Raw genomic sequence first — 27,859 nt, 5'->3', positions numbered from 1 at the left:
CCCCCGCCCGCCGCCGCGTCCCAGGGTGGCCTCCCCGCGCGCCGCGTCACTCCGCGCCCTCGGTGAGGACCTACCACTGGCCGCGCAGCGGAGGGGAGAGGCCGCGACCCTTCCCCTGCCGGCGGGCGACGCGCCACCACTCGGGTCGCCTCGGCCTGGCGCTAAATTTAAAAACATTCACAGGCGCGGCCGGCTGGCTGCGGAAACGAAAGTTAATTCGTGCCGCGGGCCGCCTCCCGGGCTCCGCCGGCCCCTCCGCGCGCGGCGCTAGCGGGGATACACCCTTCCCCCGCCATCTTCCGCCGGCTCCGGGCAGGTCCCGCGCTCCGCGGGTGAGGCCTGCTCGCGCCCCGCGAAGAAGGCGGGCGGCAGGGACGGCATGGACGGCGGGGACCGGGCTCGCGCCCGGCAGCACGTGTTCCTGCTTCCAGGTAAATACGCCCGCCCCGAACGGCGGCGCGCCTCGCCCGGCCCTCCGCCCGCGCGGTCCGGCGGCGGCGGCGGCGCGCGGCCGGACTTCCACCTGGGGCGGCGGGGCGCGCCCCACGTCGGCTCTCGGCGCTCGCGGCCCTGCGCGCGCACCCCAGCGGGTCCCACTCCCGCGCGGAGCCCGGGCGCCGCGGGCACGGGCGCTGCGCGTCCCCGGGCCCCCGGTGTGGGACCAGATTCTCTCCCCGACGCGTCGCACCCGCTCTTGGTCACTCCTTACAGCTGGCTGCGGGGTTTGCAACCCAACGCCGAAAGCGCAGAAACGGGCCGAGCGTTATTTCTCCGGCTGCGGTGGGCTGCAAGGAGCGGCCCAGGCCTGTGGAGAATGACGCGGGCTCAGGGACTCGCGGCACGCTGTGGGGCCCGGAAGTGTCTGTTTCGGGGGGCAGTTTGCTGTCCCCCCCTCTCTCTCCCCACTCGGCAGCTGGCCCAGCTCTGGGTTCCTGCTGGATAGGATCCAGTGAGCCCGGAAAGGCCTCAGACGCTGTGCACCTTTCTAACAAGGCCCAGATGATGGTAGAGGTTAGGACAAGCCTTCAAAGAAAGTCAGGTGGGTAGTTAATGACATAAGTGATGGAGCCAGGCCCTTTCTCAGCCTCCCCCTAGGTGGTGAGGGGCCATCCGGGGTCTGCAGAGGATTGGAGAAATAGATAGTGAGATACCGCACGCGATGGGCTCCAGGAAGTGTCAGAATCAAAGGCGTTTGGGACTAGGGAATGCAAACCCGTCAAGTTTGGCCCTCTTGTAGGTTGATACATTGATATGATGGCATAACATTGGAAATAAGGAGAATCCTTGGTTCACTGTGTTTAATTTTTAGGTTTAGCTCAGCAAATGCAGTGTTTTTACAACAAATCATGGTCTGATGATGTTATAGGTATGTAGCAATCTAGACTTTCATGATGAATATTGAAAATTCTTACCTGACAGTGTGTCAAGAATATTTTTGTGTGTATGTTTCACTTTTTCTCCCTTTATAGTTATTACACACAATACAGTATACAAATTTAAGTGTGCAATTCAGCAAATACACTCATGTATTTTCATTAGGTACACGTACGTGTACACCCCTGTAATCATCCCCCAAGTCAAGATGTAGAACTTTTTCAGCAAGCTCATGCTTGCTGCTAGATAGCCACGGGTCAGTGCTGACCTTTGTCACTAGAGATTTGTTTTGCCTGTTTGGGTAAGTGTGTACTCCTGTAGGTCTGGCTTCTTTCACTCAGCAGTATTTCTTGAGATTCATCCATATTATGTGTAGCAGTGGTTTGGTTTATTGGTCGATTTGTGTTTTCGTTGTTGTGTGTATTTTATTGTATGAATATCCATACTGTTTATTTCCTCTGCTGTGGGTGGACATTTGGATTGTTTCCACTTGGTAACTATTGTGAATTGCACTTTTTTTTTTTTTAAGTTTATTTATTTTGGGAGCAAGCAAGAGAGAGGGGGAGGGGCAGACAGAGAGGGAGAGAGAGAGAATTCCAAGCAGGCTCTGCACTGTCGGCACAGAGCCCAACACGGGGCTCAAACTCACCAACCTTGAGGTCATGACCTGAGCTGAAACCCCAGAGCCAGATGCTTAACTGACTGAGCCACCCAGGCACCCCGTGAATTACACTTCTAAGAACATTCTTTTATGAGGCTTTTGGTAGAAAGAGGCACTCATTTCCCTGGCGTGTGTACCCAAGAGTGGAATTACTGGTTTTGGGGATCTGTATGTTCAGCCTTAGTAGATGCTGCTAACGGTTTTCCCAAGTGGTTATACCGATTTACACTACCACCAGCCGTGTGTGAGAGTTCCCATTGCTTCACATCTTCACCAGAGATTTGTATACGCAGTTTTTTAAAAGTTTTGTATTTGAGAGAGAGAGAGAGAGGGAGGGAGAAAGGCAGAGAGAGAGGGAGAGGGAGAGAATCCCAAGCTCAACATGGGGCTCCATCTTGCGACCCTGAGATCTGGACGTGAGCCAAAATCAAGAGTCCGACACTTAAACAACTGAGCCACCCAGGTGCCCGGAGATGTATATATGCTACAACCATTAAAGCAAATTTCAGGGTTTTGATAGAATCTAGCAAAGGCCTACTCGTATACATGTTTTACATTAGAAAAATCTTCTTCTTGTTTTTGTCGCATCAATTCAGTGAGATTTTAAGGGTAGGAACTCCAGTTCTTTCACAATCAAGTGCATTATTATTATTTGGATACACACAACGGCTGCTGATAATTTGAGTTTCTTATTTTGTTCTGTTTAATTGGTATTGGCATTTTCATTCTTGAAAATGCATATATCCTCATCGTATTAAACACAAAAACCTGGGGCGCCTGGGTGGCTCAGTCGGTTGAGCTTCTGACTTCGGCTCAGGTCATGATCTCATGGTCTGTGGGTTCGAGCCCCGCATCGGGCTCTGTGCTGACAGCTCAAAGCCTGGAGCCTGCTTCAGATTCTGTGTCCCCTCTCTCTCTGACCCTCCCCCGTTCATGCTCTGTCTCTCTCTGTCTCAAAAATAAATAAACATTTAAAAAAAACCCACAAAAACCTTCATTAACTATTGCATCCCTGAAAATTAAAAAAAAAATGTAATGTTTTACTTCTTTTTGAGAGAGAGACAGAGACAAAGTATGAGCAGGGAGGTACACAGAGAGAGAGAGAGGTAAACACAGAATCCAAAGCAGACTCCAGGCTCTGAGCTGGCAGCACAGAGCCCGACGCGGGGCTCGAACCCACAGACCATGAGATCATGACCTGCACAGGAGTGAGATGCTCAACCGACTGAGCCACCCAGGCGCCCCATATCCCTGAAAATTTTAGGTTTAATGTGTTTACTGCTGGACTGTGAGAAGTTCAGTCTGCTTCCCGTTCAAAGCTGAGATGTCCTGTGGCGTATGAACTCATTGGAGAGGGCTGAGCCAACTGCTCAGGAGCTGCGTTGTCTGGCTGGCTTGTTCTTTACCACTACTTGAGCTTCCTGTTCCTGCCTGTCCGGCCGGCCTTTAGTGCCACCTGCAGGCTTTGAGCGTACAAACATTGGTGGTTTCACAGTTCCTGCAGTGCAACAATGACACTCAAACTTGAGGGCATAGGTCACCTGGGGAACTGGGCCCCACCCCCAGGGTTTTTGAGTCGGTGGCTCTCCGGAGAGGCCTGAGAATGTGCATTTCAAACAAGTTCCCAGGTGACGCTGATGCTGCTGGTCTGTGGACACCACTTCGAACCCCCGCACTGAGATAGCCCTTGGGAGTGGGTAGAGAGGAGTAGGAATGGCCAGCCCCAGGTTTAGCTCTCTTTTCGTGGGCCGGAATTTGTATCCTCAGGGGTGTGCGTGTAAGTCCAGGGTATAAGGCCCATTTTCACAGACACATATTTGTGGGTTTTTTCTAGCAGATGAGAAATCAGCTACGGTAAGCTATGCATTTGAGACAAGGAGACTATATCCTCCTTGGAGTGAGCACCATAGCGCCAGTCAAATTGGGCCCTTAATTAAGAAAACAAAGATTATAGAAGATTTTTCAAGAATATTTGGTGGAAGCCGTTTGTACTCAGTTTTAGGACATTTCTGGGATCGGAGGAACTTACTCTGTTACTGGAACACAAGCTCATTAACCAACAGATGAATAGAACTTTAGAGATTTACCCATGAGGCAAATGCAAAGCCACTGGTCCTTGGGATGACACTTTTTTCTTGCCATTTAGTTCATGTTGTTTATCAAGTTGTTTACAATAACATTGTGTTATACGTTGAAGGATATATTAAAAAGGACTGTTTAGGCCTCTTGCTTTTTAATTCCTCTGGAGAAGTCAAAATTCCCAGAGAAACAAAAACTGAAACTTGGAAAGGATACTTGTGAGGTAGTAAGGCTTAGGGCCTTCCTTGACTTTCATAGGCTGCCAGGGACAGAACTGCCTCCCATGCAAGCAAGACAAGCATTTCTTGTAGTTTGGGATGGCCTTCAGTGTTTCTCCAAAAAGGCCTGTGGGTTCTAGCCTATTCACAGTTTTAGTTACTGTAAGAGACCATTAACATCTCTATCTTTTAGAATTTGGTATAAGTTTCTATCTCTCTTTGCTGCCCTAAAAATAAATATTTAAGCCATATTCTTAATATTTTTCTCTAGTCTAAGTTTTGTACACTTGTCAACTCTACTAGGTTGGGATAGACCCTAACGTGAAAGGTGGGCTGGGAACCGATTCACCAAGTATAGAAGTCTGTGTGGATTGTTTGTGTGGCTGCACCCTGTGGCTGGACCATCTCCAAGGAGATGTCAAAACATTGGAAAACCCTAATGTTGTGTGAGGGAAGAAAGGAAGGGCAGAAATGATCTCAGGACCACTAAATTGATTTGGGTTAGCTTAGGCTGAAAGCATCCCTCATTCAGCCCCCTGATTAAGAAGCCCCCAGATCAAGGTAGATGCCACATCACATTTTCAGCTGTAGACAAGTTTTGCAATAAAATTATTCACCTTTATCTCCAGAAAACACACGTTCAAAAGCATTTTAAGAAGAATTGTATTTGTTACTTCTTTCCCCACAGCATGAATAGTGCTAGCTTTTGCACGGTAGAGGATGGGTTGCTTTTGGAGGGGAGGTAAGAATCACAGGCCGGCCTGCCTGCCTACCTTAGACATTCCAAATACATTAATGAGCCTTTTATGAGAGGCAGCATGATGATCACAAACAATACGATCCTCTTTGTCTCTCCAAATAGAATACAGAAATAGATTTGAAAGCATTGTGAGAATGCAGGCTTTAGAACCATGTTCTAATTAAAGGATTAAAAAAAAAATCAACTTTAAAAGGCAAAAGTAGTTTTTGTAATTAATGGTAGAGACAATTTATATTAATGTTATTTCTGATTCGAGTCTTGTAACTTTTTAATAAGCCCACAAGAAACACCTCTTATTTGAAAAAAAAAAATAATAATAGTGTGAAGTATGTGGTAAAGGAAGAATTGCTATAGACCCAAATGACTTTTTTTTCAGTGACCCTAAAATGCATAAATAAATAAAACTTTTTTCCTCCTTTACCTAAAGGCACATGGTTAATGTCAGAAGAAAACTGTAAGCAGATTTTTTTTTTTTAACGTTTATTTATTTTGGAGACAGAGATAGACAGAGCATGAACGGGGGTGGGTCAGAGAGAGAGGGAGACACAGAATCTGAAGCAGGCTCCAGGCTCTGAGCCATCAGCACAGAGCCCGACGCGGGGCTCGAACTCACGGACCGTGAGATCACGACCTGAGCCGAAGTCGGCCGCTTAACCGACTGAGCCACCCCAGGCACCCCAGATTTTTTGGGTTTTTGTCAACACTGTTTACATGTATGCATGTTTGTGTTTGGAAATCTAGCTTGTGGGCTGAAAGCTTCCTTATTTTCAGAAGAGCTTATTCACAGGGCAGGAACCTGTACTGTACTTGGTAGGAGATGGGGCACAATTCCAGCACTGGTTTTAGACAATCTCTGAATAATTAAGCTCCGCTTCTTGGGAGATTTGTCTTTTACTGAATAGTCTTCTGCAGGCCGTCAGCAGCACGGGAGTCTCTGAGTTCCCCAGCATGGAGCATGTTTAACGTTTTCCACACAAATCCTGAGGCTGGTTTTGTCTTTACGAGGCTTTTTTTGGTGGCGGTTCCACCGACCTTTTCTCAGACGGCCACTGGATCTGCCCTATCTGAGCACACTCTGAAGCGGGTGGACTTAGTCGGTTGTCAGTTGTGCAGTCAAGCTGAGCCTGATACTGTCCCGCTAGTAATTGTTCCGAAAGATTTGGGATATTTATAAGAACTTTTAACTCTCACACATTTATCCTCCAGGGCAGAAAAGAGTTTTCATAAAAGGAAAGTAAGAAATGTTCACAATTTTTATTTGAGTATGGTTGTCACCTCATGTTATGTTAGTTTTAGGTGTGCAACATAGTCTTTCAGCCACTCTGTGTGTTATGTGTGCTGTGCCCACCACGAGTGTAGCTGCTGTGTCACACACCCTGCAGTACTATGATACCATTGGCTGTCCTCCCCATACCCTACCTTTTATTCCCTTGACTTGCTCATTCTGTAACTGAAACCTGGATCTCACACCCCCCTTCACCCCACCTCTTCTCCTCTGGCAACCGTCAGTTTGTTCTCTGTATTTATGGGTCTTTTCTGCTGTTTACTTTGCTTTGCTTTGTTTATATTCCACATGTAAGTGAGATCATACGGTATTTGTCTTTCTTTGTCTATTTCACTTAGTATAATACCCTCTAGGTCCATCCATGTTGTTGCAAATAGCAAGATTGTATCGTTTTTATGGCCAAGTAATATTCCATTGTGTATGTATGTATACACACACATTTTACACACACACACACACACACACACACACACAATCACATCTTCTTTCTCCATTCATCTATTGATGGACACTTGGGTTGATTCCATATCTTGGCTGCCGCAAATAACGCTATAATAAATATAGGGATGGCCATAGCAACCTTTTTCTAGATAGGTCACCTAAGGCAAGGGAAACAAAAGCATGTCAAAATAAAAAGCTTTTTTAAAAAGTTTTGACTACATCAAAATAAAGAGCTTCTGCACAGTGAAGGAAACCGTCAACCGAATGAAAAGGCTACTCACTGAATGGAAAAATATATTTGCAAATAATATATTCAATAAGGGGTTAATATCCAAAATATAGAGAGAACTTATACAACACAACATCAGGAAAACAAATAATTTGATTAAAAAATGGGCAGGAGACCTGAATAGGCATTTTCCCAAAGAAGACATCCAGATGGCCAATAGACACATGAAAAGATGCTCACCATCACTCATCATCAGGGAAATGCAAATCAAAACCACAATGAGATGTCACCTCACAACTGTCAGAATGACTAAAATCAAAAAGACAAGAAATAACAAGTATTGGTGAGGATGTACAGAAAAAGGAACCCTCATGCACTGTTAGTGGGAATGCAAACTGGTACAGCCACTGTGGAGAACAGTATGGAGGTCCCTCAAAAAATTAAAAGTAGAATTGCCATATGAGGGGCACCTGGGTGGCCCAGTCGGCTAAGCCTCCAACCTTGGCTCAGGTCATGATGCCTGTGTTTGAGCCCTGCATTGAGCTCTGTGCTGACAGCTCAGAGCCTGGAGCCTGCTTTGGATTCTGGGTCTCCCTTTCTCTCTTCCCCTCCCCCAATGCACTCTGTCTCTCTCAAAAAATAAATAAACATTACAAAAATAAAAAAGAAATACCATATGAGCTAGTACTTCCACTACTGTGTATTTACCTAAAGAAAACATAATTTTTTATTTGAATAGCAGAAAAGGGGGGCACATGGGTTTTTCCCATATCCTCTAGGCTTTTACCATGATGTTAAGACACAAACAACTTATCAGTATTTTCTAAAGTGTTGTAATAAAACATACCTAAAACTAGATTTATGCTATTTATTGGCTCTGTGTCCTTGGACAAATTGCATCTTCTTTGTAAAGCCTCAATTTCCTCATCTCCACAGTGGGGAGAACAGCTCTTTCTCCTAAGCTCCCCTTTGCACCCCAAGATCTTAGTCCCAGACCTGGGACAGAGTAGGCATTCGGTAAACATTCACTGAAGGATGCATGTCTCACGTGCCATTTTTTCCTGCAGTCTTTGCTACACTTCCCTTTGTCCTCCTTTTACACTTCTATCCAAATCCTACCCCTTTCTTCAAGGCCTGGTTCAAAGTTAGTTTCCACAAAGCTAAGCCATTTGTATAGACCACAAATGAATTCCAGTATTCTTCAATTTTTCTCATTTTTCTATTTCTGCCTTTATTTCACTCTGCACTCACACTCCTCACTAAGATACTCAGGGTTATTGGGGTTATACAACATATCTCTGTTTGAATGCCCGTGACTTTGGGTCTGCCTGGACTCTCCTGCCTGCTCGTCTTCACGTTCTCTGCCTGCCAAATGCCTGCCTGTCTCTTAACCTCAGCCCCTGGCTCCTCCAGGCAACCTTCCCTCCGAGCCTCTCCCCTGTGAGTGTGCGAGCTCGCGGTACCTTCTCGGCCACCTACGCATCTTGTGATTATTCTGTCCACTATCCTTTTTATGTAAAGATGTATCGAACCCCCAGTACATGCCAGCAGCTGGAGAGAATCCACGTGCGTTCCGCCTGCATCACCACCACCAGCTCCTCAGTGCTGGGCACCTTGGCCTGAGGCTCCAGAGCCCTCCCCTGCCCAGTGCCTCTGAAAGCAGAGGCGTGCCACTGAGGACTCCCAGCCTTTTTTGTTCAGAGGTCCTTTATCCGTGCCTTTTACATATCTGCCTTTCTAGGTATACCTTGCCTTTCCAGGTATGACTGTTGCTAAAGTGGGATGGGCTGCCTGCTGGAGTGGTCAGATCTGCATGTTCTGAGGCCTGTTTTATCATCTGCCTCTGAAACGCCGAGGATCCAAGCTGGCCGAGGTCTCCAGGCGGAGCTAGTTTCTCTGCAAGAGTCTAAGACATTTGGTGAGGCTCTGCTTTATCAGTATAGAGTAGTATAGATTAGACTATACTGCGCTATACTATGCTATACTATACTGTATATTTTAATAGTAGAATATTATTAGAACAGTAATACAGACCCAGTGCTGTATGGAAACTTTACCCAGTTCCCAGTACGGAAACTTTAGCGATGCAGAAAAATATAAAGAAGGAAATAATTTATCTATCATCTTGCCACTGAGAAATAACAATTTTGGAAATATTTCTTTCCAGTCTTTTTATATTGTATGTATCCTAGTGTGAACTCCGTGTTTTTCTTTTTTTTTTTCTCATTTTTCTATTTTTAGCTTTATTTCACTGTTTATTCTTTCTACTTATACTATGAATTTATTTCTTTTTTAAGAAAAAATTTTTAATGTTTATTTTTGAGAGAGAGAGAGACAGACAGACAGAGCATGAGTGGTGGGGGAGCAGAGAGAGAGAGAGGGAGACACAGAATCAGAAGCAGGCTCTAGGTTCCAAGCTGTCAGCACAGAGCCCGGTGCGGGGCTCCAACTCACAAACTTCAAGATCATGACCGGAGCTGAGGTCAGACACTTAACCAACTGAGCCACCCAGGTGCCCCTGAATTTATTTCTATTGTAACAAATATACCAAATAGGTTTTGCTTCAGGGCACCGAGGTGGCTCAGTTAAGCCTCTGACTCTTGATTTGGCCTCAGGTCATGATCTCATAGTTTGTCCCTGCATCAGGCTCTGTGCTGTCAACGTGGAGCCTGCTTGAAATTCTCTCCCTCCCTCTCTCTCTCTCTCTGCCCCTCCCCTGCTCATTCTCTCTCTCTCTCTCTCTCTCTCTCTCAAAAAACAATTAAAAAAAAAAGTATTACTTCACAGCATAGACTGCATATTTTGAATGGATTATCTTTAAGAGTGGGTAAAGACTGAAAATACAAATAGATGCAGGAGAGGTGAACGTAAATTCGCAGAACCATGATGGCCACAATGGCAAGCTGGGATTCTTTGAAAGCCATTTGAGGTTGAAGTTTTTAGGACAACCATGGCCTCCTGCAAACGTCCCTTGGTGTGCTTACCATAAATAGGATGCCAGTTTGAGTAGACCATGAATCTGGCTTGGTATGGAAATTACTATGCATTTAATGTTGAGACCTTCATCCTAACTGTGTTGCAAAACCTGGCTAGCCAGTTCATTGATCCCTGGGAAGGGCCGGCTGTGTGTTGGGGGTAGAGGCGGGGTAGAGAGTATACAAGCATTGGGACTCGGGTGTTGCAGCGCTTAGAGGTCCAGGGCTTCTGTCCCCCTGAGAGTTTACTTCCTCTGCTCAAACCATCTTCCTCCACTTAGTAGATAATAGGCTGCACGCTGCACCCACGCCTCAAATCCCCCAGTGTCTACTGGGAGAAGCTGCCCCTTTTCTCTTCTTCTCTTACAGCCTTTTGACTGGCCCCACTGTGATCACATGCAACCCCAGCCTCACCCCCCGTTAGCTGTAGCCTTGGAGGGGCAGCCTCCACTACAGCACCAGGTGGGAGACGGGGAGGACAGAGGGGTTCTGGAGGGTAGGGAGCACTTTTCCAGAAGAAGGAATGGCGAGGCTGGGCAGCGCAAGAGCTAGCTGCTGCCCTCACCCCCCGGTGTGCCTGAGCTCTGGCCCGAAGCCTGCACTGCGTGTGACGGGGTGGTCTCAGCCGAGCATTCTCAGTTTCCCAGTTCTTGGGGGTCTCTTTGGCTAGATGGCGTATAGGTGGGGCAGAGGTTTATCCTATGAAGAAGTAGATTTGGGCTGTAACTTGCTCTCTTCTTCGTTTACCCAAGGTTTGTGTAATTTCTAGGAAGCCCATCTTCTAGGTCCTGTGTCTTCTGGCTCTTATACCTTTGCGGTACACTTTGATGTCTGCTGTTGTATTTGACCCTCACGATGGCCTTGGGAATTAGTCAAGGCAAGCTTTATCATCACCATTTTACAAGACTTGGAGAAGTCAGACAATCTGTCCCAACACCCCACAGGAATTAAATGGCAGACACTCCAGGCCCTCCCTGGGTGTCTAGGACCCCTGCTGTAGGCCAGAGGCCACTCTGTTGGCCGAATGGTGGCATCCCACCAGGATGGGAGAGGCGGGAGGATCAGAAAGGGCTGGGGTTCCCTCTGTTGTCAGTTTGATGACAAGGGACCAGGCACACCGCCTGTCCTGGTGCCAGCCCTGGTTATCAGTAGACATCCCAGTCGGGTCTGTCCTTTCTGCCTCTCTAGAATATTTCTGCTTCGCAGATATTTCAAAAGCTTAGCTCCATCTGTACGTGTCGTTGGTCTTCGTGACTCTGAATTGCCCGCCATCCTGAAGTTCTTCATCAGTTTCTTCTTCAGCGCACAGGTCCATCCTAGAAACATGGCTATTGATAGGGGCAGCCTTGAGAAAATGGAAAGTTTATCATCTATGGCCTTGGTGAAGGCCGGTTTTTGGTTTTTTCTTTTTTCTTCAAAGCTTTAAAATTAAAAAGACATTCTTAGAGGAACCCGTTACTTGAGAATTATTTTTCTGGTGCGTGCCTCTGTCTAGCTTTCTTGGTTTGCCTCCTGTGGCGTTGAAGGAAACAGAGTGCCCCAAAGCCAGGAAAGTGACCCAGATCTCTTTGATGGCAGTGGTTAACATCTTGGGAAGGGAAGACATATAGTCATTGCTTAAATTAACATTCCTGGAAGTGGCAAGTAACTTAAAAATTATGCTGATTTGTCTTGCGTGCATTGCAAGTGTCCTAGCCAAGTGTTCCCAAGGAGCTGTCCCTGGCGATCAAACCAAAAAGAACCAAGGGTGGGGGGGTGAATATGTTCTAATGGCTGATGACTGCAAAAAAATGAACCAGAACCTATTTAGGACAAGGTATTGCATGAGCATGAGAGTGATGCTCGCATCTTTTTTTTTTTTTTTCCTATTAGATCTTCTTAAGAAAACTGAATAGCCTTGATATAGTATCTAAAAATAGAGTAAATGGTGCTTTGATGTCTGTCCTTTCTTCTCCATGTAACAGCGGGTGTGTGTTTCTCAGAGCTTATCTGCTGTGTGCCAAAAATCAGACAGGGTCACGGACAAATGTCCGTTGCTTCCAAGTCATAAGAACACTTGGCAAAAAGGTGGCTCTTTCTCCTGTCTCATGTCTTTGAACTTTAAATGATACGAAGCAACTTGTCTTAACCAAGAGAGGGATAAGAAAGAGCTGCCAAGTTTAAAAACTGGTTGATAAGTAACTTCGTATCAACGGCACAGCCCATACCATGTAGTCTGAAGATGAAAAATAATGTTGCATTTTGGCTTCTACAAGACTTCCTGACTAACTTTTCAATATTACATAATGGTTAAGTCTGTGCAGTGATACACGCTGTGCACAGGCAAGTTTTCTGTGAAAACTTGGGGGTGTATGTAACTGTGTAGAGGATGTTGTATTCTCTAATGGGAAGAGCAGTTTCCTTTTCTTACCTTTGGTCAAACTTCTTTATCTGTTTTTATCGCCTGATGTTTCTTGTTTCCCACGACAGATTTCTCTCATCGTTTGTTCATATGTTTTTTGATCCAGCCCTTTTTGTCTCTCTCGCTTTCCCCAGCACCCCCGCCCCTCTTTTCCTTCTGCCGCACCCCTGGCAGTGTGGGAAGCCGGCTGGATTGGAGTGGGGGCAGCTGATTAGACGACCCTCTGGTCCTCAAAGCTGAACAGGACACAACAAGAGAAGACAAATGGGTCTGCGACGTCTTCGTTGTAAGAGAACAGGCGTGCAAGATAGTCACTGCGCCTCAGAGCTGCAGTTTGTGTTTTCTGAGTTAATGCGGATGGGATTTGAGATGAAGAGTTTCTCTCAAGTGTCTCTTAAATCTTGGCTCTCTGTCCAGCTACATAGCTCTGTGACCTTGAACAGGTTTCTTAACTTTGGGCAAGTTTTCCACCCAAAAGAGTGGGAATCAAAATAGCACCTACCTCATAGAAATAGTAGAAGGATGACATCATGTAACTTGTGTCAAGGACGTTGCCTGGTGTGGTAGATGCCCAGTACGTATTAGCTATTATTTGCTGTTTTACATTCATCGCACACAGTTGTCTCTTGATCACTGGTATGTTTTCTTTAAAGTTCAAATGTCAGGAAGGTAGCAATGAGACTTTCCTTTCTGTTGAGGTGTTTAGATCGGGGTGGTAAACAGATGGAGAATTTGCTGCTAGAGTTAATGGTGACCAGTGGGACATAAAATTGGGTCTTTGTAGAAAACACAAAGGCCATAAGAAAACTGCCGTGGAATTGGTTAGACAAAAGCTAGCAGGGCTTGAGACAATTGGCAATTAGCAAGTTTGAGATATCACTGAGTCCAAAATGGCCCAAAATACCAAGTACCTATGTCTGAATTTTTTTATTTTTCTGAAAACACTTTTGGCCAGCATGGCTTAAGTCATCTCTTACATAAGAGAAAACAGTCAGAAAAAGAAGGGTGGGAAGCTTACTCTTTAAAAAATGTAATTTGAATCTTATTTTATTCAGCGTAGCTTTAGGTGTTTCATATGAGTCAATTTTCTAGATAAATGAAGTTCAACTTGTTGGTTATCAAAACTTGTTTTACTGTTTCTTACTGAGCTTTTTCTAAAGTCAAACAACGCATTCATGTAACGTTTATTGAGCACATTCCATGTGCCAAAAACTGCTGGGTACTTTACTGTATGTTGGATTATCTTCATTTTCGCCCCTAAAATGAATATTGTGTTTTGGCTTTTAGAAAAGGATATCCTGGTCCTAACTTAGTCTCTTCTTAAAAAGCTAATCATTAAGCCCTTAGGTAATTCTGTGTTTAGAATTTTTAACCTTTATATTTTGATCTTATTATTCCCTGCATATTCTTAATGTTTCCATGTCACTGAGAGAAAGGGAACTGATTTTTAATTGTTTATTACATGTTCTAGGCACTTTGACATATACTTAAGTTTAAGAAAAACTTATAAAATTTGGGGGCGCCTGGGTGACTCAGTCAGTTAAGCGTCCGACTTCGGCTCAGGTCATGATCTCGCGGTTTGTGAGTTCGAGCCCCGCGTCAGGCTCTGTGCTGACAGCTTGGAGCCTGGAGCCTGCTTCGGATTCTGTGCCTCCCTCTCTCTCTGCCCCTCCCCTGCTCATGCTCTGTCTCTCTCTGTTTCAAAAATAAATAAAACATTAAAATTTTTTTTTCTTTAAAAAAATCTATAAAATTATTTTATAAATGAAACAACTGAGGCACACAGTTCATACTGTGCCGAAGTTCATACTGCTGAGCAAGAAAAGGAACTGAGAGTGGGTTATGCGGACCTCTTTGTCTCTGGATCTTGTACTCTTTTTTTGTGCTGACATTATCAAAGAAATAGGCCTTAGTTACAACTAGGTTAATAGAGGACAACCCTTTTCCAACTCCCACTCTCATACACTTCTTATTCTTTCTAAACGCAGATTTTTTTTCCTTCCTTAATTAATTTTGCTGTCCTTCAGCTGTGCTAGATGCAGGTAAAAGTTAGAAAAAAGATAGAACTTTTAAGCTTGTGGGTAAGGAAATAGTCCATAGGATGACCCAGAATTTTCCAGATTTAAATGAAAATAAAAACACTGTGACTTTTATAGAGCCTTTAATTTATAGTCGCAAGTAACTTTGTGTGCCTAAGGCCAGGTATAGACTAAAGAATTTATCAGAAGTCTTATAGCAATATGAGTTCTTTACTCATGCTAAGCCTTCAAGATTCGGTGGGGGTAAATCCACCCCTCCATAAAAGCAATGAAAACATTGGCAAAGATGGCCAAAATCAACTTTTTCAAAACTCTTGAAATTAGCCAAAGTCTTCCAACAATCTGAGAAGTGTTTATTCAAGAAAAACTGCTGAATCTCATTAAGCAGGGTTTGTGGCATTGTAACTTGAACTGCTCACATCTCCCTCTCTCCAGGTCTACAGGAACCTTGAAAACCAACAGTCTTGCATACATGGTGCTTGTAAAAACCAGCAGCATTGCAACCCCTGGACGGGACAGGCCTTGTTGGAGCTTCTCCAAATGTTCCATTCCCAGAGCTTGTCCCTATTTGACCTGTCTTGCAGTTCCCTAGAAAAGCTAGATTGGAGCTCAGAACTTGCTCTGCAGGAAATACCCTGTCCCCAGGGCCTTTGTCAAAAATAATCAGTGGCAGTTGTTAATATATCAGCTCCTGAGGGAGCAATCGCAATTGGGCAAATAAGAACCTGGCCAAAAACTTAAAAGGAAGGTACGAGGAGAAGATATCCATAAGGGACTTTGAAAAGCTCTGACATATTCCTAGGAAATTAAAAGGCAGAGCACATATTCAGGACGGTATGCATGCCCAGGAGAGACCTGAGAGGGCCCTAATCTCTCACATTTAGGTAAGCAGTAAATAAAAGGTAAGGTAGAAGTTTAAATTGGTTGAGTGTTGAGGGCATGTCCCAAAACACATGCAGAACTCCTTAGCAAATGTTGGAAGGCTTATTTGTTCAAAACATTTAAGGGAATCTCTGACTACTCATTAGCTAACCACTAAACTAACTGAGACATCAGTGGTTACAAGCGTAACAGACTTTATAGGATTAGTCCAGGAAGGTCACTAAAAAAACAGCAACAACTACAATGATGACAAAAAGCAGCAACAACAATAAATCCTAGGGACTTGGTGCAGGGGGTTCTGATTTTCAGAATTGTCACATCAATCATTATATTATCTAAAATGTCTAGCTTTTTGTTTTTTTTTTTTTAAGGGTGTGGGACACCTGAAGAAATAGGAAAGTAGGTTTGTACACAGGAGAAGAAAAAAGTAGTCAATAGAAACTGTCCCTGAGGGGGCCCAGTTGTTGGACTTATTCTGTGAAGATTTTAATCAGCTCTTATAAATACATTCAAAGAACTACAACCAATTATATCTAAAAAATTAAAGTATGATAATGAAGTCTCACAAAATAAAGTATATCAATAAAAAGAGATAGAAATTATAAAAGAATATATAAATTCCAGAGTTGAAAAGTATAATAACTGAAATGAAAAATTCATGAGCAGGTTCAATAGCAGATTTGAGCTGACAGAGGAAAGAATTAGCAAAACTTGAAGATAAGCCAATTAAGATTATCTAGCCTAAGGAACAGAGAGATAAAAATATTAAGAAAACTGAACATAGTCTCAGAGACCTATAGCATACCACCAAGCATAGCTGACATATGTATAGTGGGAGTCCCAGCAAGAGAAGAGAGAAAGAGGTAAAAAGAATATTTGAAGAATGGCCAGACCCAAATTTGATGAAAAACATTACATATCTAAGAATCTCAACAAACTCTAAGTAGGATAAACAGAAAGAGATCCATGCCTACACACAGCATAGTCAAACTGTCAAATGACGAAGAAAGAATCTTGAATGCATCAAGAGCAAGTGATTTATCAAGTACAGAGATCCTCAGTAAGATGAATAGCTGACTTCTCATTAGAAATCAAAGAGCCCAGAAGTTAGTTGGATGGCATATTCAAGATGCTGAGAGAAAAAGATACTCAACCAAGAATTCTGTATCTGGCAAAACTACCCTTCATAACTGAAGGATTCTCAGATACAGAAGAACTGAGAGAATTCATCACTAGTAAACTTGACCCTCAAAAATCATGAAGTTAGTCCTTCCAACTGAAAGGAAAAGAGACTAGATGGTAACTTGAATCCACACAAAGAATGCAGAGCACTGGTAAAGATAAATATAGATAACTACAAAAGACAGTAAAAATGTACTTTTGTTTGTAACTCTTTTCTATCTGATTTAAAATATAACTTCATAAGCAAAAAATATAAAATGGTTGATGGGCTTATCATAGATAAAGATAATTTGTGTGTATATGTATATATGTACACACACACATAGATATATGGCACATAGTAATAGCACAAAGGAAGGAGGGGAAAAGGAATATATTGTGGGAAAATTTCTAGATACTATTGAAATTTTCAAGTTAATATTAATTTGAGCTACATTGTTGTAAGTTAGGTTGCTAATTATAACTCTCAAGACAACAACTGAGAAAATTGCTCCCCCAAAAGTATGGTAAAAGAAATGACAAGGGAATTAAAATAATGCCCTAGAAGATATCTATTAAACACAAAAGAAGGCAATAATAGAGGAATACAGGATCAAAACCATATGACATATAGAAAATAAAGTTAAATGGCAGATATAAATCCTACCTTATCTGTAATTACATTAAAGGTAAATGCATTAAACATTCCTATTAAAAGGCAGAGATTGGCACAATGGGGAGGCATGATGCAACTATATGTTATCTACCAGGTGCACACTTTAAATTAAAAGACACACATAGGTTGAAAATAAACAGATGGGAAAAGGTATAATGCAAACAGTAACCAAAGGAGAGTTGAATGGCTCTACTAATCATATGAAATAGACTTTAAGACAGAAATTGTTGCTAGACACAAGAGTAGATACTTTATAATGATAATAATGTTAGTCTATTATATAACATATATACACCTAACAACAGAGCCCCAAAATAGACAAACCAAAAACTGATCAAATTGAAGGTATATATACACAATTGAATAATATTAGTGGGAGATCTAAATAATCCATTTCCAATATGGCTAATACAACTAAGAGGAAGATCATCAAGGGAATAGAAGACTTGACCAACACTGTAAAACGACTAAAGAGACATCCATAGAACACTCAATAATTGTGGAATACACATTCTCCTTAAGTGAACATGAAACATTCTCCAGAAATGACCATATCACAGGCCATAGAACAAACCTCAGTAAATTTAAAAGGATTGATATTATACAGAATATGCTCTCCAAAAACACTGAAGTGAAAATAGAAAGCAATAACAGAAAGAAATTTTGGAAATTCACAAATACGTGGAAATTAAACAACACACTCTTAAAATAACCAATGGATCAAATGAATCGAATGAAAATGATACATTATATATCAAAAACAGAAGAGATGCAGACATATGAGTGTTTAGAGCAAAATATGTAGTTGTATATGGCTATATCTAAAAAGGAGAAAGATCTCAAATAATCTAAACTTCCAGTTCAAGAAACTAGAAAAAGGAGAACAAACCAAACCCAAAGCAAATAGAAGGAAAGAAATGAAGATCAGAGCAGAAATAAACAAAGGAGAGAATAGAAAAACAACATAGAGAAAAATCAATGAAGCCAAAGTTGGTCCTTTTGAAGAGATCAATGAAATTGCCTAATCTTTAGTTAGAATGACCACAAAAAGAGAGGGGAGGGGAGAGAAAGAGAGAGAAGATTCAAATTACTAAAATCAGGAATGCAAGAGGGGACATCACTAATGATCTTACAGAAATTAAAAAGGACCCTGGGGAACGCTGTGAACAACTGTATTCCCATAAAATAGATAACTTAGATAAAATGCACAAATTCCTAGAGTGGCATAAATTACCAAAGCCAACTCAGGAAGAAATAGACAATCTAAATGGACCTATAGCAAGTAAAGAAGTTAGTAAATTAAGTTTCCCATAGGAAAAAAAAAAAAGCCCAATCCTACATAGTTTAACTGATAAAGTCCACGAAACATTTAACATATTGGGGCGCCTGGGTGGCTCAGTCGGTTAAGCGTCCGACTTCGGCTCAGGTCATGATCTCACGGTCTGTGAGTTCGAGCCCCGCGTCGGGCTCTGTGCTGACAGCTCGGCGCCTGGAGCCTGTTTCGGATTCTGTGTCTCCCTCTCTCTCTGACCCTCCCCTGTTCATGCTCTGTCTCTCTCTGTCTCAAAAATAAATAAACGTTAAAAAAAAATTAAAAAAACATTTAACATATTAATATTAATCCTTTTTAAACTTTTCAAAAGGAAAAAGAACATTTCCCAACTCATTCTGTAAGGCCAGTATTACTTTCATACCAAAACCAGACAAAGGCATAGGAAAAGTATAGATCAATATCCCTAGCAAACATAGATGCAAAAGTGCTCAACAACTAGCAAACTAAATCCAGGAGTATGTAGAAAAGGATTATAAACCATGACCAAGTGGGATTTATCCTAGGAATGCACGGTTAGTTCAACATACTGAAATCAATCAATATACCATTTTAATAAAATAAAAGCCCCAAACCACATAACCATCTCAATAGCCACAGAAACAGCATTTGAAAAAATACAGTACTTTTCATGATTAAAAAAAAAAAAAGTTAAAAAATTAGGAATAGGGAACTTTCTTAGTCTGATAGAGCACATCTATAAAAAACAGGTAACATGCTAACACATTTCACACGAAAGTTTTTTTTTTTAATGTTTTTTTTTTCAATTTTTTTAAACGTTTATTTACTTTTGAGACAGAGAGAGACAGAGCATGAATGGGGAAGGGTCAGAGAGAGAGGGAGACACAGAATCTGATGTTATGAAAATACTTTAGGTATATTGGGTTAAGTAAAATATATCATTGACACTCATTTTACCTATTTTTAATTTTTATTTTACCGATTTAAAATTTTCTAAGTGACTCACATTTGTGGAATGCATGTTATTTCTGTTCTGGACCCAGGGCCTCCAGGTTCTGGTACATGTGGGCCCTATCCCCTGTCCTGTAGCACTGGATGATTGAGAGGTTAAGGGTAGAGCATGGGGATTGATGAAATTGGGTGGAGAAGAAGTAGTCGGAGATAAAGGGGTGTAATGAATGCAGTCTTGCTTTGAGAACCGGGGCCTTGTTTTATTCACAGCTGTATCCTCAGTGCCTAGGTTAATACCTGGGCTGGTAACAGAAAACTGGTTATAAAATAAAATAAAGATTGGCAATAAAATAAAAAAGATTCGGTAAGAGGGTGGTGTCTATTACTAAATGGTTATTTATTCAGCACTTGATACTTGTTAGGTCCTGCTGTGGGTACACAGAATCTAGCAGACAAGAATGCAGTTCAGTGAGGACATATGTGGCATCTGTCAATGGTCTGACCATGGGATGGATGTACGAGCTGCCCTAGGGGAATACGGGAACTAGAGAGTGGTAGTTGGGGTTTCACAAAGTTAGCTTGTTGTTGCCAGGTTTCTTTGATTGCACAAGGCAAAATCTTTGCCTAGTAATTTTTTTTTCACGTTTAGGGAAAATATACTTAATTTGCAGTCTGCACTTTATGTAAAATCACCTGATTTCCGAATATTGGCACCTAAATTCAGATTTTTTTTAAAGGCACACATCAAACAAAACCCTTCTGTGGCTTGGGTTGGGCCCAGGAGACAAGGGAAGATTTAGCTGGTGAAGTGAATGCATAATTCCTTTGACTTCTTAGCCATCAAAGGAAAGTACTTAACCATTGCTAGGCACCGGAGGCCTTAGACCTCCTCGTCTCTGTTGTTATCCTCTGTCTTAAGGTCTCAAGTTCCATGTTTTTTTTCATCTTAGCAGCTGTTATATTTGGAGTCCACATTTGTGTGATAATTTCACCCAATATCTTGCTCTTCCATGGAAAGTCCAAAAGCGTCTCATGGGTAGAGGCTGGGTCGGCTTTGCTAATCAATAGTTAATAAATGAATGACTGAAGTAGGGAGGAGAGATTAGTTTTAAAATCCATTGTGTCGTTGAAGAGGAAAAACAACCTGAGTATAGCATCTCACTTGGAATTCTGTGTTGAAAGATTGAGTCCAACAGCAGTTCATTTTATTGGCACGACTGAGAAAAGATGACTTTTCTTCCCTACCAAATAGACATTTCAGCATTATCTACACTAATACCTCTCAAAGTATATTCCAGAGAACCCTGGCATTTGCAGCAGAACACATTGTCAGTATTTATTTGTGCTTAGTAAATCCAAAGTTCTTACAGTTTGACATTTTAGGCCATACCTAATCCTCGGACTTAGCGCTCTTCCTGAGAAAAATGGAAACAGTGCTTCCCTTGTCTAGTTGTTAAAAATATATTTTTTGGCCCTTTGGTGTTTGTAAATTTTAATTATTTTAAGCTCTGCAGGAATGGGAAGGCTGAAGGAGACCTGGCAAGAATCACCACAACTGGCACTTTCTATTAAAAAAAAAAAAAGGAAACAGAAAAAATCAATAATGATTCACCGAGTTAACGGTGAAAGATTTACTGTGGTATTGATATAAAATAAAGGGTGTATTGCCGAAAGAGAGAGGTCGCCTTTTCTGTGCCTGGAGACACAATGGAGATAAGCAAGGCTGGACAAGTGAGAAACGGCAGGGGCAAGGAGAGAAACCAAAACCTGTTTTCGTTTTGTGGAAACGTTTTTAACAGTGCTAAACTTTATCCTTTACATTTTTACAAGTTGCAGAAAGGAAAGTCTTAAAAGATTCTTAAAATTAAATCGGTATGGTTCCATTTGTATCACATTCTCCCAAAGCACAAAACTGTAGAGACGGAGAACAGATTTAGTGGTTGCCAAGGGTTGAAGATGGGGCAGAGGGTTCTCTGAGGGTTGGCACATCCTGCGGCTCTGTATTTGTGAGCGTAAACATTTAAGATGATTTCCTCTTGGTCTTTTTCTCATTGTGAAATGACATGACCGGCTTTAAAAAAATTATTTTTTTAAATTCCAGTAGAGTTTTATTGGCACATACATACATTAGTTTCCGGGGTACAATACAGTGATTCTACAATTCTATACATTACGCAGTGCTCATCATAGTACGTGTATTCTTTGTCCCCATCATCTATTTCACCCATCCCCCAACCCACCTCCCCTCTGGTAGCCGTCAGTTATCTGTAGTTCAGAGTCCGTTTTTTTGTCTCTTTTTATCTTTTTTCGTTTTTTTAAATTCTAAATATGAGTGAAATCATATGGAAAACGGTATGGAGTTTCCTCAAAAAAATTAAAAATAGAATCACCGTATGATCCAGTAATTTCACTACTGGAAATTTACTCAAAGAAATGAAAACACTAATTTGAAAAGATACGTGCCCCTGTATGGTTATTGCAGCGTTATTTACAGTAGCCAAGATACGGCAGCAACCCTAGTGTCTGTCGACTGATGAGTGGATAAAGAAGAGATGATAAATATATGACGGAATATTACTCAGCCATAACAAAAGAATGAAATCACCATTTTCAGCAACGTGGATGGAGCTAAAGGGTATAATGCTAAGTGAAACCAGTCAGTCAGTGAGATGACCTTCTTCGTTCCTGGTAATATTCTGTGTCTGTTATTAGCAGAGCTATTTCATCTTTGTTTTTATAAGTAGCATGATAAGGGTGATGTATCTTCTTCCTTCATTGTAATCTGCTAGTGCTTTCAAGTATGTCTCTTACAGGCAGCATATGGTATTACCTAACGTTTTTAACCAATCTGAAAACTTCTGCCTTTGAATTGGGGTGCGCAGAGATTTATGTCACATGTGACGATTAATAGGGTTAGGTTTGCGTCTGTCAGCCTCTGTTTGTTTTCTCTGTATCTCATCTGCCCTTTGTAACTGCTTTTACTCTCTTTCTGCTTTTTTAAGACTGAGACGGCATAAGAAACTCACAACAGTATGCTTTCATTTCCCCCATCCTGGCCTTCGTGCTATTGTCGTCATGTATTTCATTTATATGTAGGTGGTAAGCCCCACACTAACTTGTTATTTTTGTTTAGTCAGTGATCTAAAGAGATTCAAGTAATAAAAAAATTCTTAGTGATTTGCCCCTGTAGTCACCATTAACGGCACTCTTCATTTCTTTGTTTAGATTCATATTTTCATCTGGTATCGTATTCCCTTTTTCCGGGACTTCTTTTAGCATTCCTTGGTAGTATGGGTCTGTTGGTGGTTATTGCTTTCAGCTCTTGCTGTCCGAAAAAGTCTATTTTAATCACCCTCATTTTTCAAGGGTATTTCTCTCGAGGATCATCATGTTTTCTTTCAGTGCTCTAAAGATGTTTCTGTTGTCTTCTGGCTTGCATTATTTCCAACAAGAAATTTGCTGCCATTTTTAGTTTTGTTCCTCTGTACATAAATGTGTCCTCTTTTCTTCTGTCTGTTTTTAAGATTTGTCTCTTTATTACTGGCTTTGAGCTATTGATTATGATGTATAGTTTATTCCTCTTTCTGTCCTTTGGGTTTATTGAACCTCATGGATGTGTGGGTTTATTGTTTTCATCAGATTTGAAAATATTTAGCCATAATTTCTTCAAATATTTTTTCTGTTCCCCACATCCCCTTTCAGAACTCCAGTGACATGTATATTATTAGGATGCTTGAAGCTGTCCCACAGTTCACTGATACTCTATTTATTTTTCATTCTTTTTTCTCTGTGTTTTCATTTTACATAGTTTCTATTGCTATGTCTTCAGTTCATTAATCTTTTCTCCCACCGTTAATCCCATATAGTGTATTTTTCATTTTAATTTGGGTCTTTAAAAAAAAAAAAAAACTATGTCTCTGTATTTAATTTTTTGTGCATGAGGAATACGGTTCTTATGCCCTTGCCTGTTCATTCTAACATCTGTGTCTAATATCAGTACCCTTCTCTCAATATTGATTTCTTTATTTTTCTCATTACAGGCCATATTTTCCCGCTTCTTTGAATGCCCAGTAACATTCGATTAGATGCCAGACATTGTGAATTTTACCTTTGTGGCTGATGAATACTTTTGTATTCTTATAAATAATCTTGAGCTTCATTCTGGAGCACAGAGGAGGTACTTAGAAACAGTTTGATCCTTTTAGGTCTTGCTTTTAAAATTAGTTTGCTGGGACCACAGCAGCATTTAGTCTAGGGCTATCTGCTCCCCACTGTTGAGGCAAGGCCCTTTTGAGTGCTCTGAATTGTGAGGTTTTCCAGTCCATCTGGAATTTGGAGCCCTGAGTGAGCGTGAGGTCCTGCTCCCTCTAATCCAATGCGGGTGGCTCGTCTCCTGGCCCTCAGGTAGTGTCATCATATGCATGCACTGATCAGTACTCCGTTGAGTACTCAAGCAGTACCTTTGCACATCTATGGCGTTTTCTTTCTTTGTAGCACTCTCCTTTCCCGTAAACTGCCCTGTGAACTGTAGCCGTGATGTCTCTAGAACTCTCCGCTCCACCTCTAAAAGGGAGTCTGCCAGGCTTCACCGGGGGCCTTCCATTCTGCTCTGTGGACCGGAAACTCTCTCAAAGCAATAAGCTGGGGCATTCACAGGGCACACCTCGGTTGTCTCCCATCCCTCCGGGGTCACTGTCCTGCAGGGTTCAATGCCCAGCGTCTTGAAAACAGTTGTTTCATGTATTTTATTGTTGTTGTCATGGTTGTTACTGTTTTGGTTGTTTCAGGTGGGAGGATAAATCAGCTTCCTGTTACTCCATTTAGTTGCAAGTAGAAATCTCAAAATTAGGGTTTTTAAACCTTTATATATTTGGTGTTACTATTATTTTAAGAAGAAAGTTGTATTTTAACCATGTACGAGTAAGCCGATTTCTAATCATGCTTGCTGTATTTAAGTTTATGAAGATCCGAAATGGGGTGAAGGGAATGTGGGCCACAGAAAGAAAACACACCGAAGTGCCAGTCCTTACCCCAAAGCTCTCCCATTTGCTCTTTGGTAGGTTGTTGCTCTGCTCGATTAGTAGAGCCCCTTTGTTCCTTTTGGAGAGAGATTCTCCAAATAGCTTCTATGAACGTGCATTTAAAACGTCTGGAAGAAATGTTATAAATAAAATTGTCATGATCTTTTGTGTTTCGATCTACACAATTAAAACTTGGACAGGAAAATATTGTAGAGGAAACATACCACGAGAACTTACTTCAACAGGTAATAAAGTGCATTTTAAAGCCATAATAATTGAAATATTGAAGTAATAATGCTAAAGCAGACACAGATTAGTGGACCAAAATAGAATTTCCATAGACAGACTTATAAATGTATTTTAAACATTCAGCATAAAGGACTTGTTTCAGTAATGAGTCCTTCAGAAGATAGTGTTGGGACAACTGGACAAATCACTGAAAAAAAAAAAGAAAAAACTGGATCTCCTCTCCATATCTTACACCCAGATATATTTCAGATAGATTGAAGATACAATGTTAAGGTGTTTGGAGAAAATACAGGTGATTCACATAAGCTTGAGGAAGAGAAGCCTCTCTAAGTATGACCCAGAAGGTCCAACTCTAATGAAGTTAAAGGTTTTACAAAGAAAACCATATAAACAGAGGGAAGAAAAACCAAGTAAACTAAATAAGGTGAGCAACAAAGCAAATGCCCTTTAATCTTACAGACTCATTGTTTCTTTTCAGAATATTTCAAAGATGCTTCAAAGAAGATGAAAAGTGGGCTTATGTTTGTCAAACTGGTGAACCCGTGTTCAGGTAAGCTTTTCTCCTCTCTCTTCCTCACCGCCTCTGAGAATTGTAACTTTAATGTTTTTTAAACACTGCTGCCCCAAAGTGTACATACTTATTACCGTGTATGTTTGTCCTTCCTTAATAGCTTTGAAAGGTAAGCTGGCATTACTGGATGATCAAAACAAGCTTGACCTAAACATTTTTGTTGTTGTTGTAATTTAAATCTGTAGACCATTCACTCGTCAGAAATGCACGCAGGACAAAAAAGTGGCATGTTTGGTTTCTCTCGGAAAACGGACTAATTTTCTTTAGCTTTCTTAAGCCAACTCTTCTTAGAGTAGTTATCCAACATTAGCCTCCACTTATATTCATTTTATGTTGTAAAGTAAAATAAACAACCAGAGTGAAAAAAAAAAAAGTTTTTACTTGACATGCCAAGATTGTGAGTGGTTTCATTTTTAGCGGTACTTTCCTTATTTTGTTCTGACCAAAAGGCAGTATATTCGTTCCCAGTCAAGGGGCGAATTTTTTATATTAAAAGCATTGCATACGGAGATACCTATTTTATTGCAACCCGTTTCAGTTTAACTTTATATTCAGTGCATTTTGTTTTCTAATTTTTAGGCAAAAATGTTAAAGTGTACCGTAAATATACTGTAATATTGATATTTGTCTTTATGTGGGATTGTTTTTTCATTCATTTATTTTACAAGGTTTATGTTATAAAGTTATTTTATAAGGCTTTGAGTAGACACCTAATACTTAGCAAATTAGAGCATTGTGCTGGCGGGTACAATATTGAATAGTGAAAGCAAGGGAAAGCCAATGGGTAGTGCCTTGTTATTATTGTTGATGGAAAGACATACAAATAGAAGCCACAAGTGAGGCAGAATTTCCTGGCTTCCTCCAGTTTTCTTTCCTCAAGATGAAATTGAATTTGAATTGAAAATGAAATCAGTCAGCTACGTTATGTGGCACTCCTCCCTGGATGTGAGACTAAGCTGAGGTGGGCAATTTTGTTCAAGAGAAGTCTTAGGTAGTGGTAAAGGTTGTACAGAATCAAACGAAAATAAAGGTATAAAAAAAAAAGCTAAGCTTCTTGTAAAATTTCCATTTTGTCTAAATTGTCTGTAAACAACAGAAGAACAAATGTTTGCATCTTCTACGCTGGCTGTGGAAAAATAAAGGCTAACATTTGCTGAGCGTTTACTATGTGCCGAGTACTGTTTTAGGAACTTTACATATATTCTGTCTTTCTACCCCTTACAAAAACCTGTGAGGTAGCTTCAGTATTGCTTCCGTTTTACAGGAATGGAAACAGAGGCACAGAAAGGTTTCCATAACTTCCCCAACGGCACACGCCAAGCATGTGGTACCCACGGATTCAAACTCAGGGTCCTTGACAGTGCTGTGGTTAGAAAAAGACTTCATGCATTGAAGGGCCCTCGCCTTTTCTCACTTCGAGCTGGCCCTGGGGTGTGTAGGATCCGTCGCTTTCTTGGGCCCTCTGTGTGCGGAGCCACACGCTGCACTGTTGACAAGGACCCACATGCCAGCTCACTTCATCTGGCTGAACCATTAGGTTTGGGTAGTTTAATAATGGGCTTCCCCTCATGATCTAACGGAGGATTCAGTGAGAGGCTTTGTAGCAGTTAAGATGAATGGCTTGTACTTTTGTATTTATTGGTTTAAGTTCAGTGAGGATTATAGAGCTGGAAAACAAGCATCTGTATATAATAGCTATAAGCTTTCCTTGGAGTCAGTTTGTGTAGAATATATCTATGTATGTTTATGTTCATATTAGGAACATTCCTCAGAACTATTGGACAGTCTTTTGATTTTTTGTGTGTGTGTGAAAACTTACAAATAAAAAACAGATTTGTCTTAACAGGGGAAGGAACCATTTACTTGTTCAATATGTGTCTACAGCAGCTGTTTGAAATAAAAGTTTTCAAGGAAAAACACCATTCTTGGTTTATAAATCAGTCAGTTCAATCAGGTAAGTGACTAGCGTATACGTTTCCATTAACTAAACACATACTCTAACTTTTCCAACCTTCATGCATGGTGGGGGTGTGGGGGTTGGTACAGGCCTGTCTGCCCAGTTTGGAGTCTGGTCCATGCCTTAGCCTTCCTTGGCACCAGAGCAGGGCTTAATCAAGGGGAAAGGAAAGATAATTTGAGCAAGCTTAAATCAATACCTACATGTCTTAGATAGTAGGAAAATTTAAACAAATGCCTCTGCTTTGTCTCCTAAAACATTGACATGTCCTTAGTCAGAAATTAGAGGATCTTCCTACCACGGAAAGTACAAATCTTTCATTTTCACTGCACATTGCACAGACTGGGAACTCTTTGCTCTTCTGTTAGACACTTTTGAAGATTTTCAAGTTTTAACATCTTATTTCTTTGCAAATGAATACCGATATTGCTTCTAAAATAAGATAGAATGTAACAGATTTTTTAATGCTTTGTCACATAAATCACTGCTGCCCCCACCCCAACATACCCCCAACACACACATATACTCAACACCGAAGAAAGTTCTGTTTCTTTTAATGTTCTAATTTGGGGGTAGTATTGACTCAGAAGGAAAAAGTAAACCGCATGTTGTTCTGATGGTTCTGGCAGTTGGGGGGG

The 27,859-nt window shown here is 41.4% G+C and overlaps 1 protein-coding gene across 1 annotated transcript; it reads left to right on the top strand.

Annotated features, from left to right (window-relative positions):
• Window positions 1-435: 435 nt before the first annotated feature.
• RNASEH2B (ribonuclease H2 subunit B) lies at window positions 436-27,851 on the top strand (the record flags this gene model as incomplete). Its single annotated transcript, XM_049647310.1, has 3 exons — window positions 436-1,039; window positions 25,172-25,243; window positions 27,111-27,851. Coding segments are annotated over 3 exons (792 nt in total), but the record flags the coding sequence as incomplete, so codon positions are not given.
• Between the last annotated feature and the right edge of the window lie 8 nt (window positions 27,852-27,859).

Source organism: Panthera uncia (genome assembly GCF_023721935.1).
Source record: "Panthera uncia isolate 11264 chromosome A1 unlocalized genomic scaffold, Puncia_PCG_1.0 HiC_scaffold_16, whole genome shotgun sequence".
Classification (NCBI taxonomy): domain Eukaryota; kingdom Metazoa; phylum Chordata; class Mammalia; order Carnivora; family Felidae; genus Panthera; species Panthera uncia.
This window is presented reverse-complemented; position numbering and strand designations above follow the sequence as displayed.